This window comes from Rattus norvegicus, chromosome 13 (assembly GCF_021556685.1).
Source record: "Rattus norvegicus strain SHRSP/BbbUtx chromosome 13, alternate assembly SHRSP_T2T, whole genome shotgun sequence".
NCBI classification, from domain to species: domain Eukaryota; kingdom Metazoa; phylum Chordata; class Mammalia; order Rodentia; family Muridae; genus Rattus; species Rattus norvegicus.
This window is the reverse complement of record NC_141546.1, coordinates 94,912,098-94,935,205: the sequence shown is the minus strand read 5'-3', so window position 1 is coordinate 94,935,205 and position 23,108 is coordinate 94,912,098. Positions and strand designations below refer to the sequence as shown.

The 23,108-nt window shown below is 49.7% G+C and overlaps 1 protein-coding gene across 1 annotated transcript in view; it reads right to left on the bottom strand.

Annotated features, from left to right (window-relative positions):
- Positions 1-2,086: 2,086 nt before the first annotated feature.
- Parp1 (poly (ADP-ribose) polymerase 1) overlaps positions 2,087-23,108 on the bottom strand; it is a 31,813-nt gene continuing 10,791 nt past the window's right edge. Inside the window, exons 6-23 of the mRNA NM_013063.2 lie at positions 20,460-20,576; positions 19,480-19,656; positions 17,089-17,236; positions 15,740-15,880; positions 14,963-15,202; positions 14,686-14,754; positions 14,346-14,478; positions 13,639-13,834; positions 11,544-11,672; positions 9,997-10,080; positions 8,933-9,055; positions 8,368-8,496; positions 5,728-5,826; positions 4,878-5,030; positions 4,022-4,149; positions 3,421-3,482; positions 2,847-2,961; positions 2,087-2,597 (exon numbers count right to left, since the gene is read on the bottom strand). Of these exons, the coding sequence (NP_037195.1) occupies positions 2,516-2,597; positions 2,847-2,961; positions 3,421-3,482; positions 4,022-4,149; positions 4,878-5,030; positions 5,728-5,826; positions 8,368-8,496; positions 8,933-9,055; positions 9,997-10,080; positions 11,544-11,672; positions 13,639-13,834; positions 14,346-14,478; positions 14,686-14,754; positions 14,963-15,202; positions 15,740-15,880; positions 17,089-17,236; positions 19,480-19,656; positions 20,460-20,576 (2,325 nt within the window). The 3' untranslated portion in view covers positions 2,087-2,515. The remainder of the gene's footprint in view (positions 2,598-2,846; positions 2,962-3,420; positions 3,483-4,021; positions 4,150-4,877; positions 5,031-5,727; positions 5,827-8,367; positions 8,497-8,932; positions 9,056-9,996; positions 10,081-11,543; positions 11,673-13,638; positions 13,835-14,345; positions 14,479-14,685; positions 14,755-14,962; positions 15,203-15,739; positions 15,881-17,088; positions 17,237-19,479; positions 19,657-20,459; positions 20,577-23,108) is intronic.

Here is a 23,108-nt window from a genome sequence, read left to right as displayed (position 1 = left end):
CACTGCAACAGTGCAGTCTGAACGGCTAAGGATGGGCTGGACAGACACTGTCCGAGGGCTGCTTGTCCAGATGCAGGCAGGGGGACAGCTCACCAGATGGGCATAGCACAGCACTCAGATACTGGATTTTGGGGTAAGATTGTTGTTGATTCTGTGAACATGGCAGCATGGGCTATACGTATAGCGATCTCATTTGTGGTTGCTGTGGTTTGAATGAAAATGGCCTTTTAAGTTCACAGGGAATGGCACTATTAGGAGGTGGCCTTGGAGGAAGTGTGTACTGAGAGGTAGGCTTGAGGTTTCAAAAGCTCAAGTCAGGCCCAGTAGCCCACTGCCCGTTACTTTGGATCCTGATATAAAACTCACAGCTACCCTCCAGCATCCTGGGTGCCTGCATGCCACCATGCTTCCTTCCATGGTAACAATGGATTACACCTCCGAACTGCAAACCAGCCCCAATTAAACGTTTTCTAGTTGGTTTTGGTGGCACACACCTTTGACCTCAGCACTCAGGAGACAGGCAGTCTCTGATCCAGGCCAGCCTGGTCTACAGAGTGAGTTCTAGGAGAGACGGGAACTATACAGAGAAACCCTGTCTGGAAAGAAAAAAAGCCTTTCCCAAGAGCAGCCATGGTCACGTGCTTCTTCAGTACACTAGAAACCCTAACAGAGAAGCTGCTATTCTTAGGGGGGACCAGAGGTCCTCACCCAACCCAAGGCTTCTTTGTGCAGCTTCTTCCTTTCTGGCTGTCTTAGTACTCAGAGATCCATCTGCCTCTGCCTCCTGAATGCTGGGATTAATGCAATGAGCCACCACTGCCCTCTAAGACTTGAATTTCTTAAACATGGGGAGTGGTAGCAAGTGAACATTGCAAGAACCCTCTTTCTTAGAATGAAATAGTCAAGAAATAGGAGTCAGTTTGATTACAGGGAGCCCATTAAGCAGCATCTCCAAACTAGACTACGCTGTTCACCAAACCCCACAAGGTACTTGCTCTTCTCTCTGGCAGAAAGGCAACCGGGAGCTCATGAGCTGACCGTGACCTTCGAGGGGCTGGAGACGGTCAGCACTGAAGAGGGGCATGAGCTTGACCGTTGTCACCTGCCGAGACATTCACACTTCTCATCAGAAACCTCACACTCACTTGCGTCCCTCGGCCTAACTGCGGCCACACACCTGATTCTACAGAGCAGAGCGCTAGACCACAAATGAATAGAAAATTTGTTTTCTTCTTTCCTGTCTTAACTGAATCCTGCTTTTTGTTCCTCCCACCAAAAATCAAAACCACCAAAACAACTCCAAGCATGTAAGTCCTTGAGTTAGGGGATGGTGGGGGTTGATCTTGGATCTATCAGTCCTACACACTTCTATAAAGGTCACAAGGGGCCCTGACCTCAGAGCTGAGTGTAGCTGTCAAGCAGTTTCCAAATCCCAGCTAGCTCTGAGTGGCCTGTGGTTTTGTGGTTTTAGGACAGGACAGTGCAGAGGTTCTCAATCTGGGGTCGCAACCCTTTGGGGGTTGAGCAACCCTTTTACAAGAGCTAAGACCATTGGAAGACTATAGATATCTACATTATGATTTCATAACAGCAGCAAAATTACAGTTATGAACAGTAGCAACAAAACCAATTCTACAGTCGGGGTCACCACAACATGACTAACTACATTAAGGGGTGCAGCGTTGGGAAGGCTGAAACCCACTGGCATAGTTAGTCCTACTGCCTTGCCAAATATTGGAAATCTGAAGGGAGATATACTTTTGGGGTTCAGTGCTATAGGGACCCAGAGGAGATGAGGCACACAACACAGGAATAGATAGCCATTTGCATTTTAATTGAGAACCATAGCCCTTTGGGTGGCTATACTGATTACAGACGGTTCAATGTGGAAGACAAATTGCTCAGGGATGAATCAAGAATCCCAAGCGCGACTTCGAACCGACCACACTACAGGCTCAGTTCCCCAGCTAAGTGCTTCAGGGAGCCCCTTCTTTTGGTTACCCCACGTCTATCACTGAAAACCCAGCAAAACAAAAGCCAAGAAGGCTAAGAAGGGGACATACAAGATAAAAAAAGAAAATCTATATAGTATGAAATTAGTTTTTATTTTTTAGCTCAAAATAAATGCTTAACATTTTGCCAAAATCAAACCAAAGATGAACCCTTGAAAGAAGGGAGGAAGCACATTTTCCTTCCCTGGGGAAGCCAGTAAGGCAGACATTGTGACTGTGACGTGGCGGTTTCTTCCCTCAGGACTAGTCTAGGCAAACAACAAAAACCTCTCCCCAACTTTCCCTCTACTGCCAGCTGTCTGTCACGGCTGTGCCTGGTTGGACAAACCACAAACAGCCGTCCCACTCCAGCGCAACCTATCTGTGTAAAGTCCTTCCTAAGGAGATTCGGTGAGGGTGCCACCCTGAGGCGGCAGCATGGCTGAGGTGTTGTGGTGTTTGGTGCAGAGGCACTAGGGGCATTATCCCCTAGGCCCCGGGTGCTGGCAAAGCCCGCCTTCACTCTACCACAAGGAGGTCTTGAAATTGAACTTCAGTTTCAGTAGGTACTTCAGATTCACCTGAGCAATGTCGTAGACAATGTACCTGGGGAGGGCGGCTGTCAAGGAGCCAACAGTTGAGACCCCAAGACCTCCTCCTACCCAACACTCAATCTCCCAAGAGTGGGGAAGGTTGGTGCCCAGAGAGACAGGTTTACCCGTGCAGCAGGGAGTCAGACCTCAAGGCCACACAGGAGACCACCCAAGGGCAAGTTGTCACTGTCCCCATAGAAGCTGCCCTGGGCAGTAAGAGCACACGCACAGCTCCATGCACAGCCCGGCCATGAAAGGATACTCGTTATACAGCAGGCAGGTGTCATTAACACCAGACGGAATCCCTGTTCCCAGCGGAACCTCTACACCATCCAGGGTGATGCTGGCCGAAGGGTCAGGGGCGGTTTTGCCCAAACCTGTAAGGTGGAAGGCTCAAGTGTTAGGTATAACAGGGGGTGTGGAACAGGAGGTGTGGAAATGTCCTGGGTATACAACATCTATTTGATACAGGATGTGTGTGTTCACTTTAAACATCCTTTAGATGCAAACACAGACACTGTAAAGAAAGGTTCCAAGGCAACATTCTAAACCAGTAAAGTTACATTGGTCCAGCTGAGGTTATACCCTAGGCATTGACCATCATATGCTACCCATAATTCCAGGTGCACCAGAGGTCCTCTGGGCCCTGATATCACTGCTCAAAATCTGAAGTGACCTGTGCCCTGCTTAGTTCATGGTACCCCACAGAACTCGCATGGCATTATGACACAAGGACTGAGGCAGTTGTTTCTAAATGAACCTCCTGTAGCGAGAGTGCAGCTGCTGGAGGAAAGGCGCCCCCACCCGAACCTGCCATGTCAGGCTGGGGACAGTACCTTTGACACTGTGCTTGCCCTTGGGTAACTTGCTGATGTGAGAAGCATGCTTGAGTTCGTACCTATTCAAAAGAGGACAGTCTCAGAAGAGCCTCTGGTCACTGGGCTCCCAACCAACACTCCCTCAGCATCTTTACTGGCATGGAAACTAAGCGCCCACAGAATTCTGTCCACCCTTACCCTGGCACCTCCCTCCCCAGCTCCTGACTCTTCTCAAGTAGGGAGTCTGGAACTGCTGCCACTGCTGGGGGGTTATTTCCAAAGAAGGGCGGGCGCGTCTGGAGTTGTGGCCAGCTGCTTGGCGGTTCCCGTCTAGTCTACCCTATGGCTTGCTTCACCATCTCCTTCTGGTCACAGCTCACCAGATGGAGGTTGCCAGAGGATGGAGGAATCAGATCTTCTCTTTGAACAATGATTTCCCTGCCTCCCTGTTCCGCAGAAGGACTGTGCTGCCAGGTCTCGGCCTCCGCATTTCTGCCTTTGGTTTCATAGCTTCTCTGAATCTCCCTCGATCCCGAGCTGCTGTCTACTGCACTTACAAGTCAAAAAGATTCTCCTTCTAGTCTACTCTACCCACCCTGCTCAGAGTCCGGACACTCACATGTTTCCAAGGGCAACTTCTCCCAACAGTATTAAGCCAATCGGGTCTCCCTGAGACGTGTGGCAGTAGTTCGCACTTTTGGACACCATATCAGCAAAGTAGATTCCTTTCCCAAACATGTAGCCTGTCTGGAGAGTTGGAAGAGGGACAGCGGTAAACCTTCCAGTGGTGAATCCCCACAGCTGCTGCTCAGCTAAGCTCCACAGCCAGCACCTCCCAAGAGGAAGGGATAGCTCTTTCTCATCAAAGGCCAGTGCTTACAGGCAGGCTGTGTGAAGTCATGCAACAGCCAAGGATGCCACTTTCTCTTTACCAGGAAGTCTCATAAGGCTAATGTGAGTGAGTTAATAGTCACTACTCACACTAAGCCAGGCACATATATACATCCAGCAAGCACTGATGTCACCATCCAGCCACACACCAGTACCTAGCACAAGAGCTATAGTCACCAAGCCCCTTCCTTTTCTTTACTCTCTACAGTGAGTGAGGGGCTGGGATGGCATCTCAGAGGGCCTGTTCAGTCCCTTCTGTAACCCAGCAGGGGACATCATCTATCCCTTGTCGTCCTTTTTTTTTTTTTTTTCGGAGCTGGGGACAGAACCCAGGGCCTTGCGCTTGCTAGGCAAGCACTCTACCACTGAGCTAAATCCCCAACCCCTTATTTTTTTTTTTTTTTTTTTAAATGGTGGAAATCTGAGAGCTCATGGATGCTGCCAGCTGAGGAAAGGCAGAGGCATGCCTGGGTCCAAAGCCTGTTCCCTTCTGACAGGGCCCGCTGCAGGCTGGACTCTCAGGGGGAGATCACTGCAGGAACAAGTAAGTACTTCTGTACTTCCCATAGACGGCAGCCACCTACCACAGGTGCTTCAGGTGGGGCTATCCGCAGACCCTGTGACAGGATGCCTGCGAAGTTGGTGGTCCTGGACCCGTGCCACAGCAGTCTCCGGTTGTGAAGCTGCCTGAAGGGCTTGTAGCGTTGGCTCTCTCCCTCTCGCTCTATCTTAAAGATCTGGGCAGAAAGTTGGCAAAAGGGAGACAGATATTGTTACTCAGGTTCCCTGAAGGGATAAGTGGACTTGGGAGTGTCCGGTACTGACCACTGTCACAAGAGCTAGGACGGTTTAGCTCTGCCACATTATCACAGATGGGGATGGGATGACCCAATGCAAGTGTCCCAAGGCTCCATTTACAGACATCGGGGGACACACCTAAGGAACCTTTTCTCCGAGACTGTTCTCACTATGTAGACCGGGCTAACCTGGAACTAATTGGTCTGTTAAGCCTCCCGAGTGCTGGAATTAGAGATGTGTACCACATCTGGCCCGGGGAACTTTATCATGAACTTCTTTCTGGTAATCATATTTTCTGACAAATCTGGGGCACTTTCAATACCCAGAAAAAGCCAAGGCCAACTGTACACCACCACTTACTTTCCTGCACAACAAACATGTCACCTCTGCTTACTAATAGTACAGCTGGGCAGCTGTGGCACAAGCCTTTAATCCCAAGCACTCAGGAGGCAGAGAAGGCAGCTCTCCTTTCCAGGCTCGCCTGCTGTAAACAGCGAGCTTCAAAACAGCCAGGAGTACATAGAGATCCTGTCTCAAAAACAAAGCAAAACAAAGCAAATGGCTCATGCTTTCTGAGCCAGGAAAGAAGGGGCTAGGGAGACCTGGCAGGACGGAAAAGGGGAAGAGGAATCTTACGTCTATCACTTCCAGGTCATAGGCATTGTGCGTGGTCGCGTGAGTGTTCTTCACATACTTCCTGATGACCTCAGCCTCTTCAGAATCTCTGTCAACCACCTGGAGAACAGACATCTGGAATTAGGGCAGGGAGACACCCAGAGAGGAAGAATACTGACATACTAACCTAGAAGTCTCCAGGGGCAGTTCATACTGCCCCAGGACTGACCCTGTAGGCCGAGGCCAGGGCCCCATGAGCCTGAATATTTACTTATCCATTCAGACTGCTAGAGGAGAAGCTCAAAGTTCTTGCCTCATGCTAGACTATGAGTTAAGCTGGAAACAGAGGTTCACCATTACTGAGGTGGAACAAGGGAACTATTTTGACCAGGAGTCTAGGAGACCAGGATGTCACAAGGTGACATCATACAATTTTCTTTTCCCTATCCCAGTCCTAAGGATGGACCAAGGGGCCTTTCACATGCCTAACCACCAACTATCCCCCAGCCCCACCTCAGGGTTTTGGGGACAGTCTCTTGTCTATGTGTACCACAGCTGGTTCAGTGCATGCCCAACTAACCAGTGATGTCATCGTAGCCATGCGCGGGAGGCTATAGATGTTCTGTACATTTTCTTGCTTTAAGTTTGGAAAACCTAAGAATTCTGATTATCTGTGCTCTCAACTACAAGCTTTGTAAGAGTTAAAAGCAGGAGCTTCTTCACCACGAATCTTCGCTTTCCCATTAAGAAGGTGCATTGGCATCACACTCTAGTGGTGAGGATAGCAAGCTTAGGGAACAGTTTAGCCACCTGGAAGTCTTGTTTGGGCTATATGGGCCACCATTTTCTAATGTGAGACCCACTTGTTCATTCTGTACACATTCCTCTCCATTCAAAGCTCCTAAAACCTGTACCCCTCTATCTGCTGTGGGACACCAACTTCCAAACAATGGAGTAAGCTAAGAACCAAAGGGGCTAGAGAGATGCTCTTCCAAAGGTCCTGGGTTCAATTCCCAGCAACCAGTGGTGGCTCACAACCATCTGTAATGGTATCTGATGCCCTCTTCTGGTGTGACTGAAGATAGCAACAGTGTATTCACATAACTAAAATAAATAAATCTAAATAAAAAAAATTTAGATAGATTCTGTTCAATTATATTCCACTTATGTCTGAGTTTGAGTAGGAAGGCTGCTCAAGCCTCAGTTGGTCTTGGGTAATAAGGCAAACTGTCCTTTTAGTGGACTTCTGCAGAGACTACTGTGCTGGCTGGTTTTATGCCAACTTTACATAAGCCAGAGTCACGGGAGGGAACCTCACATGACAGACTGCCTTGATAAGACTGGGCTGTAGACAAGCCTGTAGGCATTTTCTTAATTAGTGATTTAGATGGGAGGGCCCAGTCCACTTTGGGTAGGGCCGCCCGTGAGCTAGTGGTCCTGGGTTCTATAAGAAAATAGGCCAAGAGAACCATCAGGAGCAAGCCAGTAAGCAGCCGGCCTCCATGGCCTCCGCATCGTCTCCTGCTTCCAGGTTCCTGCTGAGTTCCTTCAGTGACAACTGTGATGTGGATGCATCGTCTCTTTCCTAAGTTCCTTAGGTTTGGTGTTTCAATAGTAAGTAACTCTAACTAGAATAAATCCTCCTCATTTCATGCCTATGGGAACCGCGGCATCTCTAATGACTGAAATCACATGCACATGGAAGGATATGCACGGGACCAGGGCGGACACAATCAAGACTGTGATTAAAATAGAGCACCACCCAGCCCACACTACTTTTGCAAACCTTTATTTCAATCCTTTGATTAAGAGGCCAAGAATCTGGAAACATCTGGCCCAGACTTCAACCACCAGTAATACTTGGACTGCAGTGGGTCCCTGCTGCCTGGCAGAAACAGGGTCAGAGAATGGGTGTACTGCTGACTTTGTGTGTCAACTTGACATAAGCTAGAGTCATTACAGAGAAAGGAGCCTCAACTGAGGAATTGCCTCCATGAGATCCAGCTGTAAGGCGCTTTCTCAGTGATTCATGGGGAAGGCCTTGCCCATTGTGGGTGGCGCCATCCCTGGGTTGGTGGTCCACGGTTCTAGAAAAGCAGGCTGAGCAAGTCATGGAAAGGAAGCAAGCAGGTAAGATGCACCCTTCCATGGTCTCTGCATCAGCTCCTGCCTCCAGGATCCTGCCCTGTTTTGAGTTCCTATGCTGACTTCCCCCAGGGATGGATTGCAATCCTGAAGTATAGGCCAAACAAACCCTTTCCTCTCCAGTTTGCATTCTGTGTGGCAGCAATAGAAACCCAAGACAATGGGCACGCCAGATTCAGGCTCTGGCTGGGACAGTGGCACACACACTTCAGGCAGGGAAATTCCCGCCCACCTGAGCCTTCAATACAGCCCAGTTCAAGTGACTGCTTGGGCCCGAAATAGAAGAAAAGGAACTTTCCAAAACCCAGTCTCCACCCCGACCTGAGGCTCTAGCTAGCTCAGACTTTCCAGGGGGTCTCAAAGCCCACCAGCACCACCCGGATATGTGAGAATGCAGTCTCAAGGCTTAGCCACACACCTGAGGAGCTGTGAAGACGGCTCACCTGCACACGTAGGTTGGGGCCGCTGCTCTGGGGTGAGCTACTGAATGCTACATGGGAAGGGCAGGCTTCTCACCTTAATGTCAGTTTTGAGCTTCTCATAGTTGACATCGATGGGGTCCTTACTGCTGTCATCAGACCCACCCCTGAGAAGACTATAGGCAACCTCGATGTCCAGGAGGTTGTCCAGCATCTCCACCTTGGCCTGGGGACAGAGTACAGAGCTGGGAGCTAAGTCCATAGGGAAGGAGACAAACAAGCCCTGACAGGAGTACATGCAGAAAGATGATGACACCCGCTATCTCCGCTTAAGGGGAAGAGCCTGTGCTGGCCAGACCCTGCCACCCATCACTCCTCACTCACAGTGGGCACTCAGGCATTTCTCTGCATGCTAATAAGGCTGATGCCTGGGGAAGGGAGGGGAAGATGTCAGAAGGATGCCACAAACTGGCCTAGGTCAGGGAGTCATGGGGACCTTTACGTGGGACAGAGAAATGGTCTTCTTCGTGAATGACAATTTCCTAAACTGACTTGGTAAAGCAAAGGAAAGAAAGGGGAGATCCGACTCTTAGAGAACACAGAGAGGAGGGCAGTCCCAGTAAGACCCAGCCCCGGGTCCAGCCCCACAGCCTATTTATTACCTGCACACTGTCTGTGTTGTTCAGAAGTGGGGGCTTCTTCATTCCAAAGTCATGGGGGATGAGGGTGTAGAAGCGATTGGAGAGATCCAGGATCTGAGATTCACTGCTGCCTTGGGACACTGCCTAAAAGGGAAGGGGACAGACAGAAGGAACACAGGACTAAAGCAGCTGCTGTCAACACAAGCAGGGTCATTAGCGTACCTTCTCAATGGAGTAGTGGCACTGGGGCCCCCAGGATAATGGTCCTGTAACTGCAGCTTATTTATACAGAGAAGGATATGCTGTTACCTATTTCATACAAAGTGCTACCGCAAGGCTACACGGGGGCTCACGGCTACTGTGGAAAATTCCTGTGAATTTTTGTTTGAAAACTGTTCAGCTGGGCATGTTGGCACACACCTGTAATCCCAGCACTCAGGGCAGGTGGATCTGTGAACTGGAGGCCAGCCAGGTCTCACAGTTCTAGGCCAGTGTGGGCTACATAGAGAAACCCTGTCTCAAACAAACAAACAAACAAACAGAAAACTGTCCACAGCATTGGGGAGCATCCACCCGCTACAGTGGCAGATACAGTCCGCTCCTGCTACCCAGGGGCCATGAGCCAGACAGACTGAGATGTGAGGCCCGAGTGTGGAAGCAGGGACACAAGCTCACTGCTCAGAGGCACCCAGATTCTACAGCTCACGATGCCCAGGAAGTCTACTTTGCTGGGTGCTTTGTTTTCTTCTCAAAGATGCTACACCCCACCTTCAAGTACAAACAGAGCCTTTTGGTCTCTTGAGGATGAAGTATGACATAGGGCTGAACTAGACAAAGTTCTCTCCCATATTTAAATTTCTAAGGAGTTTATTAACTATCCGATAACTAAAATCATGACTACGTGAATTTTGTTAACAGTCTTTGAGCAATGAACTGGACCATAATATTTACTGAACTGAAAAAAGTCCAAATCCTCATAAAGTACAGTTTAGTACTGTCTGTCACTCTTCCCACACAGTAGATGTTGCTACTGTTTCTTACTAGAAGAGAAGCTAACGGCTGGAGGACCGGAGGTACTTGCTTACCTGCTGGACCTCACTGAGGATAGAGTAGGCGGCCTGGATCTGCCTTCTGCTCAGTTTCCCCAAGGGCATCTTCTGAAGGTCAATCTGAGGAGACAGGGAACCTAAATGCATTCTGCATTGTGGTGACGCACCACTGTTCCCTCACAGGAGCAGTGGCCTGCTTGCACAGAAGGTGTCACCCTCTTACCCCACCCTGTATGCTGTGTAACACAAGCCCAATGCATACAGCTCAGCACTTCTGAAGGAAGACCCAACATAACTCCTACAATCCCACAGGACCGAGGTGATGGACTAAACCTCCCACTGTACTCTAGGGCAAGGAACAGAGGGTGTGTGTGTGTGTGTGTGTGTGTGTGTGTGTGTTCTTATGACCTTTGCTGCCATCCAGTTCAGAAACAAGAGCCTCAAAGTTCTAATGAATGTTATTTTTCAAAAATACACATGAGCCTTTCAAATCAGCCACCCTAAAGGCTACGCACACTTAACACCACTGTGACTAACCACACTACTTCAGGATCCACTGTTAATCAGGGTACTGGGCTGTGAAGGCAGAGATCATTGTGTTACAGTGATGAAGAGCGGACAGATCCACACTTGTAAACTGGACCAACTGTTCTCAAGTGACATCTACTCCCTCCTGTAAGTGAGCCGGCCTGCACTGTCTCTCAGTGCTTGAGGAGACACACCTGTGTGCCAGTACATTACTGCCCTAAGACTGCAGCACTGGGCACATCCACCAGAGCTGCCTGATTTGCAGAGCAGCCTGTAGCTTATGGACTCGTGGCCAGAGAATAGGAGGCTGTGTGGCTGGCCCAAGTACACAGGTCGCCTCCTTGCTAGGAAGATTACAGGTGAAGTGAGAAAGCCTATTCTTGACAGCCTGTTGTCCATGCCATGTAGGCCCACTTGGGAGCAACGTGGTTCCAACTGGCATCATCTCACCCCACGTGTGTGAGATGAGCAAGACCTCTTAACACAGCTGCACCCAGCCCCAGGGTTTAAGAGAGCTGACTGGAGTTTGGCTGATTGACTGGAGCATGGATCAAGACAGTAGTGGTCACAGGAGTTTTCTTTACAGTTTAATTTTTTTATTATTTTATGTCTATGACTTCTTTGCTACTTATATGCCTGTATCACTTGGGTACCAGTGCCTGTGGAAGCCAAAAGAGGGATTCTCTTGGAGCTGACGTTACAGAGCTATGGCTCTTATCTACTGAGCAGTCTCTCCAGCCCAGTTTTCTTTGTCTACAAGTGAGTGGAGGTTGGGACTTCCACTGGCATCAGCTAGCTGGTCTGTCAGCGTCGCAAAGAAAGAACCAGACCTACCTAACACAGAAATCAAAATGGCAACAGGCAATAGGGGCCCGGGGCCCAGGAGAGTCCTCTACAGTCCACCACGCATCCCACCACAGGGTTAAGGGGGCAAGCGGGCGCTGAGCTGGGTGGACATTTGTGGCCACTTGAGTTTTAGAAAGGGAAAGTAACACAGTTGAACTCGCCAGGCTCAGTGCAAAAAAACGAGCAGAGAGCATGGCCTCAATACGCACCTCGTACTCCACCAAGGCCTTCTTCATGCTCTCCACGTCGAAGATCATCCCGACGAGCTCCTGCACCGGCTTCGGCAGCTTCGACTTAGTGCCAGGCTTCACCGCCAGCTTCTTTACTGCCTCTTCGTCCTTCAGGGAAGTGGGGAACCAGAAAGAGGACAAGGAACATGGGTTAGGTACAGCTAATGAGGACACAGGATAGAATACTGCCACCAAAAAAAGTCAAACTCTCCAGACAATGGCGGCCACAGGGCACAGGCCCATGCATTCCCCCATGCCCTCCTGACTGCTTCAGGTTCACATCCCAGCTGTTCTGACGATGTCTGTCTGCCTGCCTGTCTGTCTCTGGTATGCTGGTACCCCGCAGAAGCTGCCCGGTGCACATCCATACTCATTTTAGAAGGGAAGGCTGCTGTGAAAATGAAGCTCAGGTCATCGCAGGAGCTTGTTAGACAAAGTCTTCCCTTTGCCTGCAGCTGCTTGTCCGGGGCTGCTGCAGGACCCCGCTTACGTGTTCTCTACAGAACCACCCTGAGGCTTGGTCTCATGCTCTGCCAGCCAGCTCAACAAAAACATGGCACATCTCAGCATCCGCCATCCCTGCTCTGCCTCTACACAGCACTCTTCACCTATGAGACAGTGAGATTGTACTCCTGTCTTCCCAAGACTCTGGTTAAGATCGACTGCTTTGTGATTGCCTCACCTCAAGTTTCATACCTGAGGTCTGAGGAGGCAGGTGCTGTGCTGTGGACCTGGATTCTCCTTGGGTTCAGCTGCAGTCACCTGTGCTGCCCAGTGCTGCCACCATTCCCAGTAGACCTACTCTGTGTACAGAGCTTTAGAGGTGCTTTTCTGTCCTGTGGGTATGGCCCCACTGGAGGGCAAATGGATCTATATGCTGTAGGAAGCCATATTAAGTAGATATTTCTTATGACCCAGTGACTCCATCTCTCAGAAATGAACCTGAGAGGTACTCAGGTCTGTGTGCTCACCCGAATCACCACAACAGGTACCTGAAGAGAATCTAAATGTCTAGCTGAGGGGGAAGGACTTGCTGTTTTCATCAACTGTGATTTCTGGCCCACCACAAGATGGAATTCTATGTAATCTGAAGAAATGATGCTTTAACTGTGCAGGGTGGTTTAAATTATTAAGATTAGCTTCATGATTTCTGCTTTTAAAATGCCAAACTACTTCTGTCTCACATTGTGGCTCCATGGAGAGTGGTGTCTTTGGAGAGTGTATGGCGTGGTCCTGACCGTGAAGAAATGGGTGAGCACCACATGCACTGCAGGATTAATGCAGGATTCCAGTATTATGATGAGAAGTGGCTCCAAAGGTGAGACAGCCAGGCGCAGACATGTGCTGGGACAGTTATGGCTAATCCCGGGCAAGGAGGGTACTACCCTGTCTGCCTCTAAGTGCAAATATCACCTAAGAGGTAACCGAATCCTGCCTCATAGCACACAGAGACTTTCAGGATAGGCACAGTCTACTCGGGGGCAGAGCACACCAACCATCCTGACCCTACATCACTTCACTTCAGTGGTGACGCATGGATTCCAATGAAATCTTCTACAAGCAACTTCAGAAACCACCTTTCCTTGGTGCCCCAATATCTACTACCAGTGGACCTGACAACACTTGCGACTGCACACACCTGTAATCCTAGTGCCCAGGAGGCTGAGGAAGATGTGAGTTCAAACCCAGCCTGAGCTCCCTCCACTCCTTTCTTACTCATTCGATGCTTTATGGTATACATTTTACAAAATGTTTTCTGTGGCTCCCACACGCTCATGTGACGTCTACCCCTCACTCACAGGGCACACTGAAATGTCAACAACCTCAAACTTGTTTGTATTGTACTTGAGCTTGGTGTACAAACCTCATACACGGCCTGACTTACTAGTTAGGATTTTACGTTACAGAGATGGTGTTCAGCATATTCTTCTGATGTTCTTTGGTAACACTGGCCTCATGGAATGAGTTGGTTAAGTTTTCCTCCACTTTGGGGGGAAGAATTCGTCACCTGGTATTGTTAACTCTTCTTTAAACATATCTGTGGAGTTAAAGGAACAGACCTTACTGTGATTACCTGGCCATAGTCAATCTCCAGAGGGTAGAACTTCTTGGGATACTTTGTGAAGTTTTTCGAGTGCCAGGCATTTCCAGTCTTCTCTTCGTATAACTTCATGAAGTGTTCAACAGCATCCTCTTTGGACGGCATCTGCTCAAGCTTGTTACTGCCGATAACTGTGCCCACTCGGCCCCAGGACCGGAAGATCCAATACCTGTAAAGGGACAGAGACCAGGGTGAGCTTCTGTTCTGTTAGGCCCTCCTCCATAAGGGGCAGCATTAAAAGCACACTCTCTCCTTCATGTGTTGATTGAGTGGTGCTGCAGGTGGAACCCAGGGCCTCGAACACACTAGGCAAGCATCTATAACTGAGAGAGGATGTTTAAACTATAACCTTCATTCTAGTGATCAGCAAGTGTGGAATAGCATAAAACGATAAATTTGAAGTCAGGTGTGGTAGCGCACGCCTTTAATCACAGCATTTGGGAAGTAACAGGAAGGTGGGCCTCCGAGTTCGAGGCTAACAGAATAGCCCAGTGGATCAGTGGAGCTACACCCGTGATGGTTAAGCAAGGCAGCATAAGTGATACTCAGGAGTGGCTATTTTTTATGGAGGAACTTCAAACGCTATAGGCTTTTGTGACCGTTTCTCTTGCTCCAGGCCCTGCAGCGGCCTGACTTCCACAGGTGGGCAGCACACACTCAGTGTGGAGGCCCAGGCTCACCTGCTCTCCTTGTCGGACTCCAGAAGTTGCAGTTTGTAATAGGAGTTAGTCCCTTTCACAATGTCCACCAGGCCAAGCGTGGCACTGAACACCTTCCCGCCTTTCTCCAGGACATGTGCAGAGTGTTCCAGACCTGCCCCAGAGACAAAGCTCCTATGGTTTTCTCCCTTGAAGGGAGAGGGTGAACAGAGGCCTCATGTCCCCAGCTAGTTTCATGTCACAACACCTTTAGAGGTACCCACTGACCCTCATGCGTCCAGGACTGGCCTGCTCCCCTCTAGCTACCCTGACTAGAGACATCTCCTAATCTCCCAGGGCATGGGAGGCTCTGATCACTCACCAGAGTCAGGATCAACGGCTGCTCCTCCCTTCAGAGTTAGTTTCATCCTCTTTTCAGACTTGTTGACACCTTGGGAAGGAAGGGACAGAGGAACACAAAGACTCCACTTAGGCAAAGGCAGAACAGTTTCCAGAGGCATCTGTCATGGCACCTGCACACCACCTGTTGCCCCACAGGGCCTGCTGCTTTGTGTCCGCTCACTGAACTAAGGATACTGCTCGCCACAGCACCTTAGGGACACAGAACCAAGGTCACAGGTAGGGCAGGTGGGTCTCACCTTCCTCCTTGACAGCACCCTTGCTCTTCTTGGAGGGTGCAGCTGACTTCCCCTTGGGGACCACCACTTCACCAGGCTCTACCTTCACCTCAGCCCCCCACGAGGACAAGCTATGGGCTGAGAGCAGCTCTTGGAGGCTCTTAGCTGAGGCAGACACATCCTGGAGGAAGTCCTCACACACGACTCGAACATTGGCTGCTTTCACTTCCTCCATCTTCTTACTCATCTTCTCCACCTCCTCTGTTTACAACCAGACAGGGAGAAATGAAAACCTCAACCGATAAGCTGAACGGCTACCTTCCTACAGTCTGAGAAGGCCAACGACCCCATGACCAACAACTTCTCTCCCAAGCTGTACGCTGAACCTCATCTCAGCAGTCACGCTCCAGTGGTACTGGCTGTCCCTCTGGTCCACAAAGCCAAGGGTGGCCACCTTCTCTAAATCCTGAGTGTGGTGTCAGGAGGCACTCAGCAGAAATGGACTCTTAGGCCCAGACCATAACACTTAGCAGAACAGTCTTAATATAAATGTGGGTCTGGCATCCATCACCAGACCACAAAGTGGTAACCTCCGCCTGCCTACAAAGGAACCCAGGGTCATCCATGAACACTGAGCAGTGTAAGCTTATGGTCTGACTGGGACCAGGAGCCTGTGTGAACACACGGAATACAGTACAAATACCAGTTTTACCTACAAGCTACAGTGAGAAGTGTCTGACCCTAGCTGTGCCACAGAACCCTCACCACCTCTGAGAGGCACGCGCCCGTCAAACTTACTCTTAGTGCTGATACACAAGGAGGCCTTGTTGGCAGATCCTGTCAGCTTGCCTCCGAGTTTCTCAATCATGGCCTTTGCTTCGTCCTTGTTCTGGGAGAGCTTACCAAGAGTCAGGATCTTCATGTTAGACAGGGGTTTGTCTGGGGTAAGAGATCAGAAGCGTCAGGCTAAGACCATTCTACTGCGCTCTCAGGAAAGGATGAACAAAGGCAAGACAAAACAGCTGGCTCTTCAGGAGAGGTCAGAGTCTGGCCAGCCCTGGCCTTTACTCTTCTCTTAGGGAAAATCTTCTGAAGAAGACAGAAGCAGTAGGGAAACAGAAGGCAGAACAGCAAACCCAAGACCCCAACCCATGAGTGTGCAACAGAGAAAATGGGGTAGGGCATAGGCTACACAGAGAACAAATGGGTGATCCATGCTGGCTACCCTGGGCCTGCTCAGGGGCAGACTAGAAAGGCTGAATCTAGAGATGAGGCCAGAATGCTCAGAAGAAGGTGGGTGGTGAGAGCTCTGCGTCCTTCCATACTCTTCCTCCCAACTCCCGAGTAAGAAAGCACAAGCTGACCAAGCTGAAAGGTCTGATCAGTATGGCCACACTGAGTTAAGCACCAAGTACCCAGCACTGACTGCCAGGTTGGCATGGATGGATGGGCCTCTGTGAGTGAAACACAGCACTAGTTATAGTCAGGCCATGGCCTCTGCTTCAGATCTCACAACTGGGAGATCTAACTGCTCTTTCTAGGGGGTGGACAGTGAGGACACCACCTGCGTTCACTGAAGTCTCTGTAGAGAACAAAATCACTGATTTAGGTGTGAACTGCAAGCAAGGAGACAGCAGAGAAAGGGTCTGTCAAGGAGGAGCAGAAAGCAGGCTCTAACTGACCACATGTGTTTGCAGACCCCAGGATTCAAGCAGCGGAGAGGACTTGGGATAATGAGTTCACCATTAAGGGCAGACTAGGTGCAGCTGGGCTAGTGCCCAGAAGCAGAACCTTGTCCTCTGCCCACACCAGCATGGCCTCTACAGCCTTTAGGAGTGTCCACATGCCTGAAGGAGCAAGTAGCACTCTCCTTCCCAACAAGGCACAGTGATTCACTCTTATGTGGCCTCGGTCATGTCTATTCATGACCAGGGTCTCCCCAGGCTCTTGATGGTCGGTAGTGCAGGGAGGACAAGGGGCCTGGAGACTGGGGATGTGGTTCACGGTACACCGGTTGTATATTCTGAACACACTCTAAGGAATGTTAGTCACATGGTACACAGACCACAGGACATCCACTATGCTATGTCCTTGCTTGGCATGACTCATAGGTTGAACCCAGCCCATAATCCTTCCTGGAGCCATACCTGCTGGTGCAGAGGAGTTCACAGCTGTGGGTGCGGAGGTGATCGAGACGGGAGGTGCTGGTGGTGCTGGGGCGCTGCTCTCTGGAGGGAACAGCCGGTCCTGCTTTTTGATCTTTAATTTCTTGAGGTAGGATATTTCTCGGAATTCCTAAACAATGTCAAGTTTTAGTTTTAAAGACATCAGAGTTTTCTTAAAATAAATTTATAATAGACTAAGTGGGATTTGCCCTGTGAAATTAAATCATCTTTTAAAAATCCCTATAATTGGGGTTGGGGATTTAGCTCAGTGGTAGAGCACTTGTCTAGCAAGCGCAAGGCCCTGGGTTTGGTCCTCAGCTCCGAAAAAAACAAAACAAAACAAAACAAAAAAACAAATAAACTACATCTTGAAAAAAAAAATCCCTATAATTAAACAGGAAAGGCTTAAAGCTCCCAGGAAGGAAGCGCATTCTTGTTGTGTTTCTCAGGCCTTATTCCTTACACCTACGAGAATCCAGGTACTGTGGGTGACCTGAGGGAGAAACCTTACCCTTAGGGAAACAATGCCAGTGAGGCGGCTCAGTGATCACCAAGTCAAGGGTCTGATGGAGTTTGGCCCCAGAGCCCACACAGTGGAAGAGTCTCCCACAAGCTGTCCTCAGCCCTCCATGTGCCCCTCCCCAGCTAAGGGTAATATTTCAAAACAATAAAAACGCAGCTGACAGCTTAGCGAGGGAAGTAGCGCTAGACCAGGAGGTGCACGGGGACCGCCCTGTCCTCAGGCCACTTCTCTCTGCACCTAGCATATGCTGTTAGGTGATACTGCATGGCCTAAAGCCCCTTAAGACTCATACACTTAGGCCAGGGCTGACAGGGTGTGGGTGACAGACCTTTAATCCTAGCACTTGGGAGGAAGAGGCAAGAAGATTTCTGTGGGTCTGAGGCCACCCTGGTCTATAGTGACTTCTAAGACAGCTAGGACTACATAGAGATACAATAAACTATTATCCAACATCAAAATCCAATCAACTATCCAGGCACAGGGGAACCCTGACCACACATTCCCAAGAAAAGGAAGCTAGCGTGAGAGGCTGCACAGGCGTGAGAGGCTGCACAGGCGTTCTAGACCACCTAACCACAAGGAGAGCTAGAGAACCTGGAGCTGATGACAACATCAGCAGTTTCCAGAGTCTGGATGAGGAAAGACAAGGAGAACACCAAGAGTATTGGGGCAACAGATGTTGTAAATGATGTTTTCCTGATGGCTACATTTCTTTCTACATTTACCAACACCCACAGGCTGCACACCACCTAGCGCGGCCTTAATGTAATGCAGACTGAGGTGATGCTGTGTCAATGTCGCCCGTCAGCTCTCTGGGTGCACTACTCTGGGGGAAGGCATTTATAGTGGGAAGGGTGTGCAGGATCCAAAACCAGGCAACAAAACACACCCAGTGACAGATTCTTCCCAAAGGAAAGGCTAAGTCACTTGCTCATTAGGGGGGAGCACATGCTTGCAATCACCGTGAATTATTCAGTATCATCGCAATTATTGATTATCATCATTATTATCCTGCAGCTTACAGTAGGCCTTGCCCTGGGAGGTTGGTACTTGTCTGGTGAAGAGCAGTCCCTGTGCTGCAGAGCACCTAACAGAAAAGTGACTTTCTTGGAAGCTGTGCCCATACTCAGTGAAGGGTAAGTTAGGTGGCAGACACCTCAGACTCACACTCACCAATGCCACGTGGCATAGGAAGGTTAGAGGGCATTTGCCCTCAAGAAAGCAGTCCTGTCTGAACCGAGTACAGCACACAAGTGCCAGGAGGTGGGGAATTCAGGAACACGTGCAGGCCCTGACAGGTCTGCCAAGAGCCAAAACAGCAGAGCTGCCTGGGCACAGGTATCAGGTAATACACAGGAGCCTATGGGACCCTGGGATGCAGAGACTTAGACAGGAAGGGCACTGAGGGCTCTAGGGGACACCACATAGCTTTTAGTCTGAGCTAGTCACCTAGGGGAATAATAAAGTCATAAACTCCACAGTGTACGGGGACAGCAAACATCACCAGACTGTAAAGTATCTTGCAGCACCACTCCAAAGGACAGAAGCACAGTCTGCATCTTACAAATGTTCCCACCAAAGGCAGTAAAAGGCACACAATGCTACGTGAGAGAGTAAAGCAGACACATTGAAATGCTAAAGGTGAGAGAACAACAACAGGCAGACTACAGAGTGGCTACTCAGGCCAAAGCAGAGGGTGTGAACAGAGAGAACGAACTCTTAGTATTAATTATGAGAAAGGATGAGAAACATGGACTGTCATCTTGTGGCATGGAGCGTGGACATGTCCAGAAGGTGGAGGGAGTCATGCTTTCCGGCTGACAGATTCCAGGAAGCTCCCTAACCCTTACCTTTGGAGTTACCCATTCCTTTCGGCTGGGATTCTGTGTCTTGACCATGCACTTGGTCCAGGCAGTGACATCCCCAGTACAGTAATAAGCGTCGCTCTTAAAAACCAGCTGTCCTGAACACTCCTTGCAGGGCAGAAGGGCCCCAAACGCCATGCCATCAGCAACTCGGTCCAGGATCTGAAAAGTATGGCAGAGACCAGGGGCTCAGGAAAGGACTAGAGCAGATGGGGAGACCTCTAGCAGGCTCTGTCCCCTAGAAAGAGGCTGCCTGGGCTTACAGCACAGCCCAGGCTTTGCGTTTTTGAGTCCTTATCTCCAAGTAAAGGGCTCCTGCAGCGAACACTAATATAGAAATGGCCTAAGTAGGTGCGGGTGGGCTTAGCAGCCCTGGGACATATGGCGGGCAGTGGACAGCAGTTCTCAGGAGAGTGTGATGTCAATCCAAGGCAAAGGCACCTGCCCACCTAGTTACCTCACTGGGTTCTAAACCAGGAGAGACATGTGGCAATGCATTGCATGCTGGGATAGCTGGGGGAGGAGATGGTGACCAGGACTGTTTTTAACGAAATCTCATCAAACATTTGATTTTACCAATGAAGACTTGGGAGCCAGATGTCTGCTGCTCAGAGAGGCAGAGAAAGCACCTAGGTGGCCTTCCTTCTCAGCTGCGGTCCCAAAAGGAAGCTCTCCTAAACCACACCAGTTCAAAACCTGTAAACTGAACGTCCTCCCTCTCCTTTCGGTATGCCTCTCTGTCCTCCTGCCTCCCTCTTACTCTGTTTTTCCCCACTGTTCACTTCCTGTCACCTGGTTGCTTGCCTTTGACCCATGCTGACTTCATTGAGTCTTATTTACAATAAACAGAAGCTCTTGGACGGAAGGTGTGTTAGGATGAGCCACACCACAGCCACGCGACAGCGCCATGGAGCTCATTTCCTGCAGGGCCTCCTGTGTGTCCCCCACAGCATAAGGGCACTCACTGCGGACTCTCCAGATGGTACTTGCTGCTGGTTGAAGATGAGCAACTCCTTCAGGTCGTTGGTGGAGCAGGCTTTCTTCAGCTCATCTTTGATATTCCAGACCAGCTCGTTCTGAGCCTGAGGATGAGAGCCCTCAGCTGAGGTCAGTTCTTTCCAAACTGTAATTAATAGCTTTCTTACCTTACATTTAAAAAGGTTACATTCAGTCACTGATGTGTGTGCACTATCATGTTTCACAGGGCACGTTTAGAGGCCTGAGAGTGTGGGGGCTAATATTCTCCTTCCATAATGCAAAGGCTGGGTTTTTGTTGTTGTTTTTTGGGGATGGGGTGGGGTCCTCACTCTATTCTGTAACTCTGCTGTCCTGAAACTCACTATATATACCAGGCTGATTGGCCTCTAACTCTGCCCCCCAAATGTTAGGATTAAAGATGTGTATTATTACGCCTAGCCCCTAATGTAGGTTTTGTAGGTCAAACTCAGGTCACTAGGGGTCAGTGAGGGGCTGGCCACAGGGCACCTGGGACACTGTTCAAGGAGGTGGGATTCACTGTCACTGAAGCAGGGAGTATGAGCCTCTTTCTTCTGGGATACTAAAAGTCTGGGTCATACACTTTAAAAGTCCAATCAGTAACTTTTAAGGGGAGGCTGAGGTGAGTGAGACAGAATCGGACTCAGGAACCCAGGCTGGCCTGAAGTTAAGCATGTAGCCCAGGCTGCCCTCAAATTTACAGAAATTCTCTTGCCTCAGTCTTTGTTGGACTTTGGCCCGATGACCTGAGTTTGGTCCCTGGGACCCAAACTGTGGAATTGACTCCATCATGGAGGCTCACAACACCACCCTAACTTAGTCTGGGTTATCTGGATACCCTTTTCTGACCTCTTCTGGCACTAGGCAAGCATGTGGCATACAAACACACACATATAAAACAGTTTTTCACATACAATTAGATATGTATGATTGACTGAAACCTCAACTCAGGTTACTAGACTAGGTGAACAGTGTCTTCCCGGCTGTTTCTCCAGGGCTGGTCTGACCAACTCCACCCTCAGGTTTACCCCTCAGGCAAACCCCTGCACACATCAAAATAAAGCATAAATCTCTCGGGCACAGTACAGAAGCATCACCTGTCAATAAAAAAGCTGCTGGCCTATTAGCTTAGACAGGAAATAGAAAGTGGGAGTTTCAGTAGGAAGAGAGGAACTCTGGGATAGTCCAGCACAGGAAGTTAATTAGCTGATGGAGATGGTTGGATAAGCCCAAGAAGTAACTATCCACGTGGCAGGACTCAGAGTAAACGGGGCAATGACAGCTAAAGCTTTGGCCTAGGCATTTATTCATTGATAAATCAATCTCAGAGTTGCTATTTTGGGAATTTGAGCACAGATGGAAAAGCCCACAATTATAATAAAGCCAGGCAATGCTCTCAGAAAACATTTGCAAAGCAAGAAGGAGACCACTTGTAAATAAGACTGAGTCCCTTATTGCATGGGCCCTGGTATCAACCCTCAGAAAACTGTTTCAAGGCACAGAGAAGGGACTGGAAGTTCTGGGCCCCATTATCTTTCCCAATACCCACTTACAGATTTCCCTGCACACTCAAGCTCAAGCAAGAGCATAAGTGATCCCTTCTACACTGGGACTCGAAAACCCTGACTTCAATGTCTAAGTGCCCACGCTTCGATGGCGCTTTTATGCGCATCTCACTCATTCTCACGGTGACCTGCCAGGGCGGTAGGCCGGGGTGGCCCTCTCCCCTTGGGAGAGCAGGCTGGTGGGTCGTGCAACGGGCTGCACCTAAGATGGAGGGGAGTGCCGGCCCTGCCCACACCAAGGGAAGGTTTTAACTCCACTGACTGAGGCCATCACCTACCATCCCTCCTTCCCACTTCCGGTGCTGGGGCTCTCAGTACCAACACCCTTCTCACTTCTCCCCAAGGCAGGGCACACAGTGGGAGGGCAGACCCATCTGTCTTATGGCTGAGGCTAGAGACTACAGAGACAGACAGACTGAAGTAGGGAAGGAGCTGAGAGAGTGGGCCAATCCTGCTTTTATCACTGGCGATGTTGGAGAGCACATCAGCACACTTACTGAAAGGCAAATGCAAATATGTGAAAGAAAAATTAAAAAAAGAAAATCAAACAGAGGGATGACTGGAGCCACTCATGACTCAGTTAAGAGCACCGGTTGCTCCTACAGAGAACCTACATTCATTCCCAACATCCACATGGCAGCTCAGAAGTCTCTCCAGTCTTCATAGGGCTGCAGGGAGCAGACGCACGTGAGACACACAGGCAGGCAAAACACCCATACCGAGAAGGAAAAAGCAGCAGTTGAATATCACACACACACATTTAAGCAGAGGGCTCCACCCGTCAAAACCAGATCACATATGCTTATAACTGAGCCAGTAGCAAAAGCTGAAAACCACACACTCAAGCTCTGGAAAAATCACGTTCCCAAGACTGTCCAGCGCCCAACATTCTACAGGTGGTAACCGCTTCTCAGCTCCGAATAGCACAATTAACTCTAACGAGCCTTCCCTGGCCAACAGCCACCGGTTTAGTGTGGGGAATACTGCATGCGCTCCAGCCCTTTGTTGACCTTCCTTCCCAGGCGCCTGCACTGAGAACTGGCATCTGGGGAC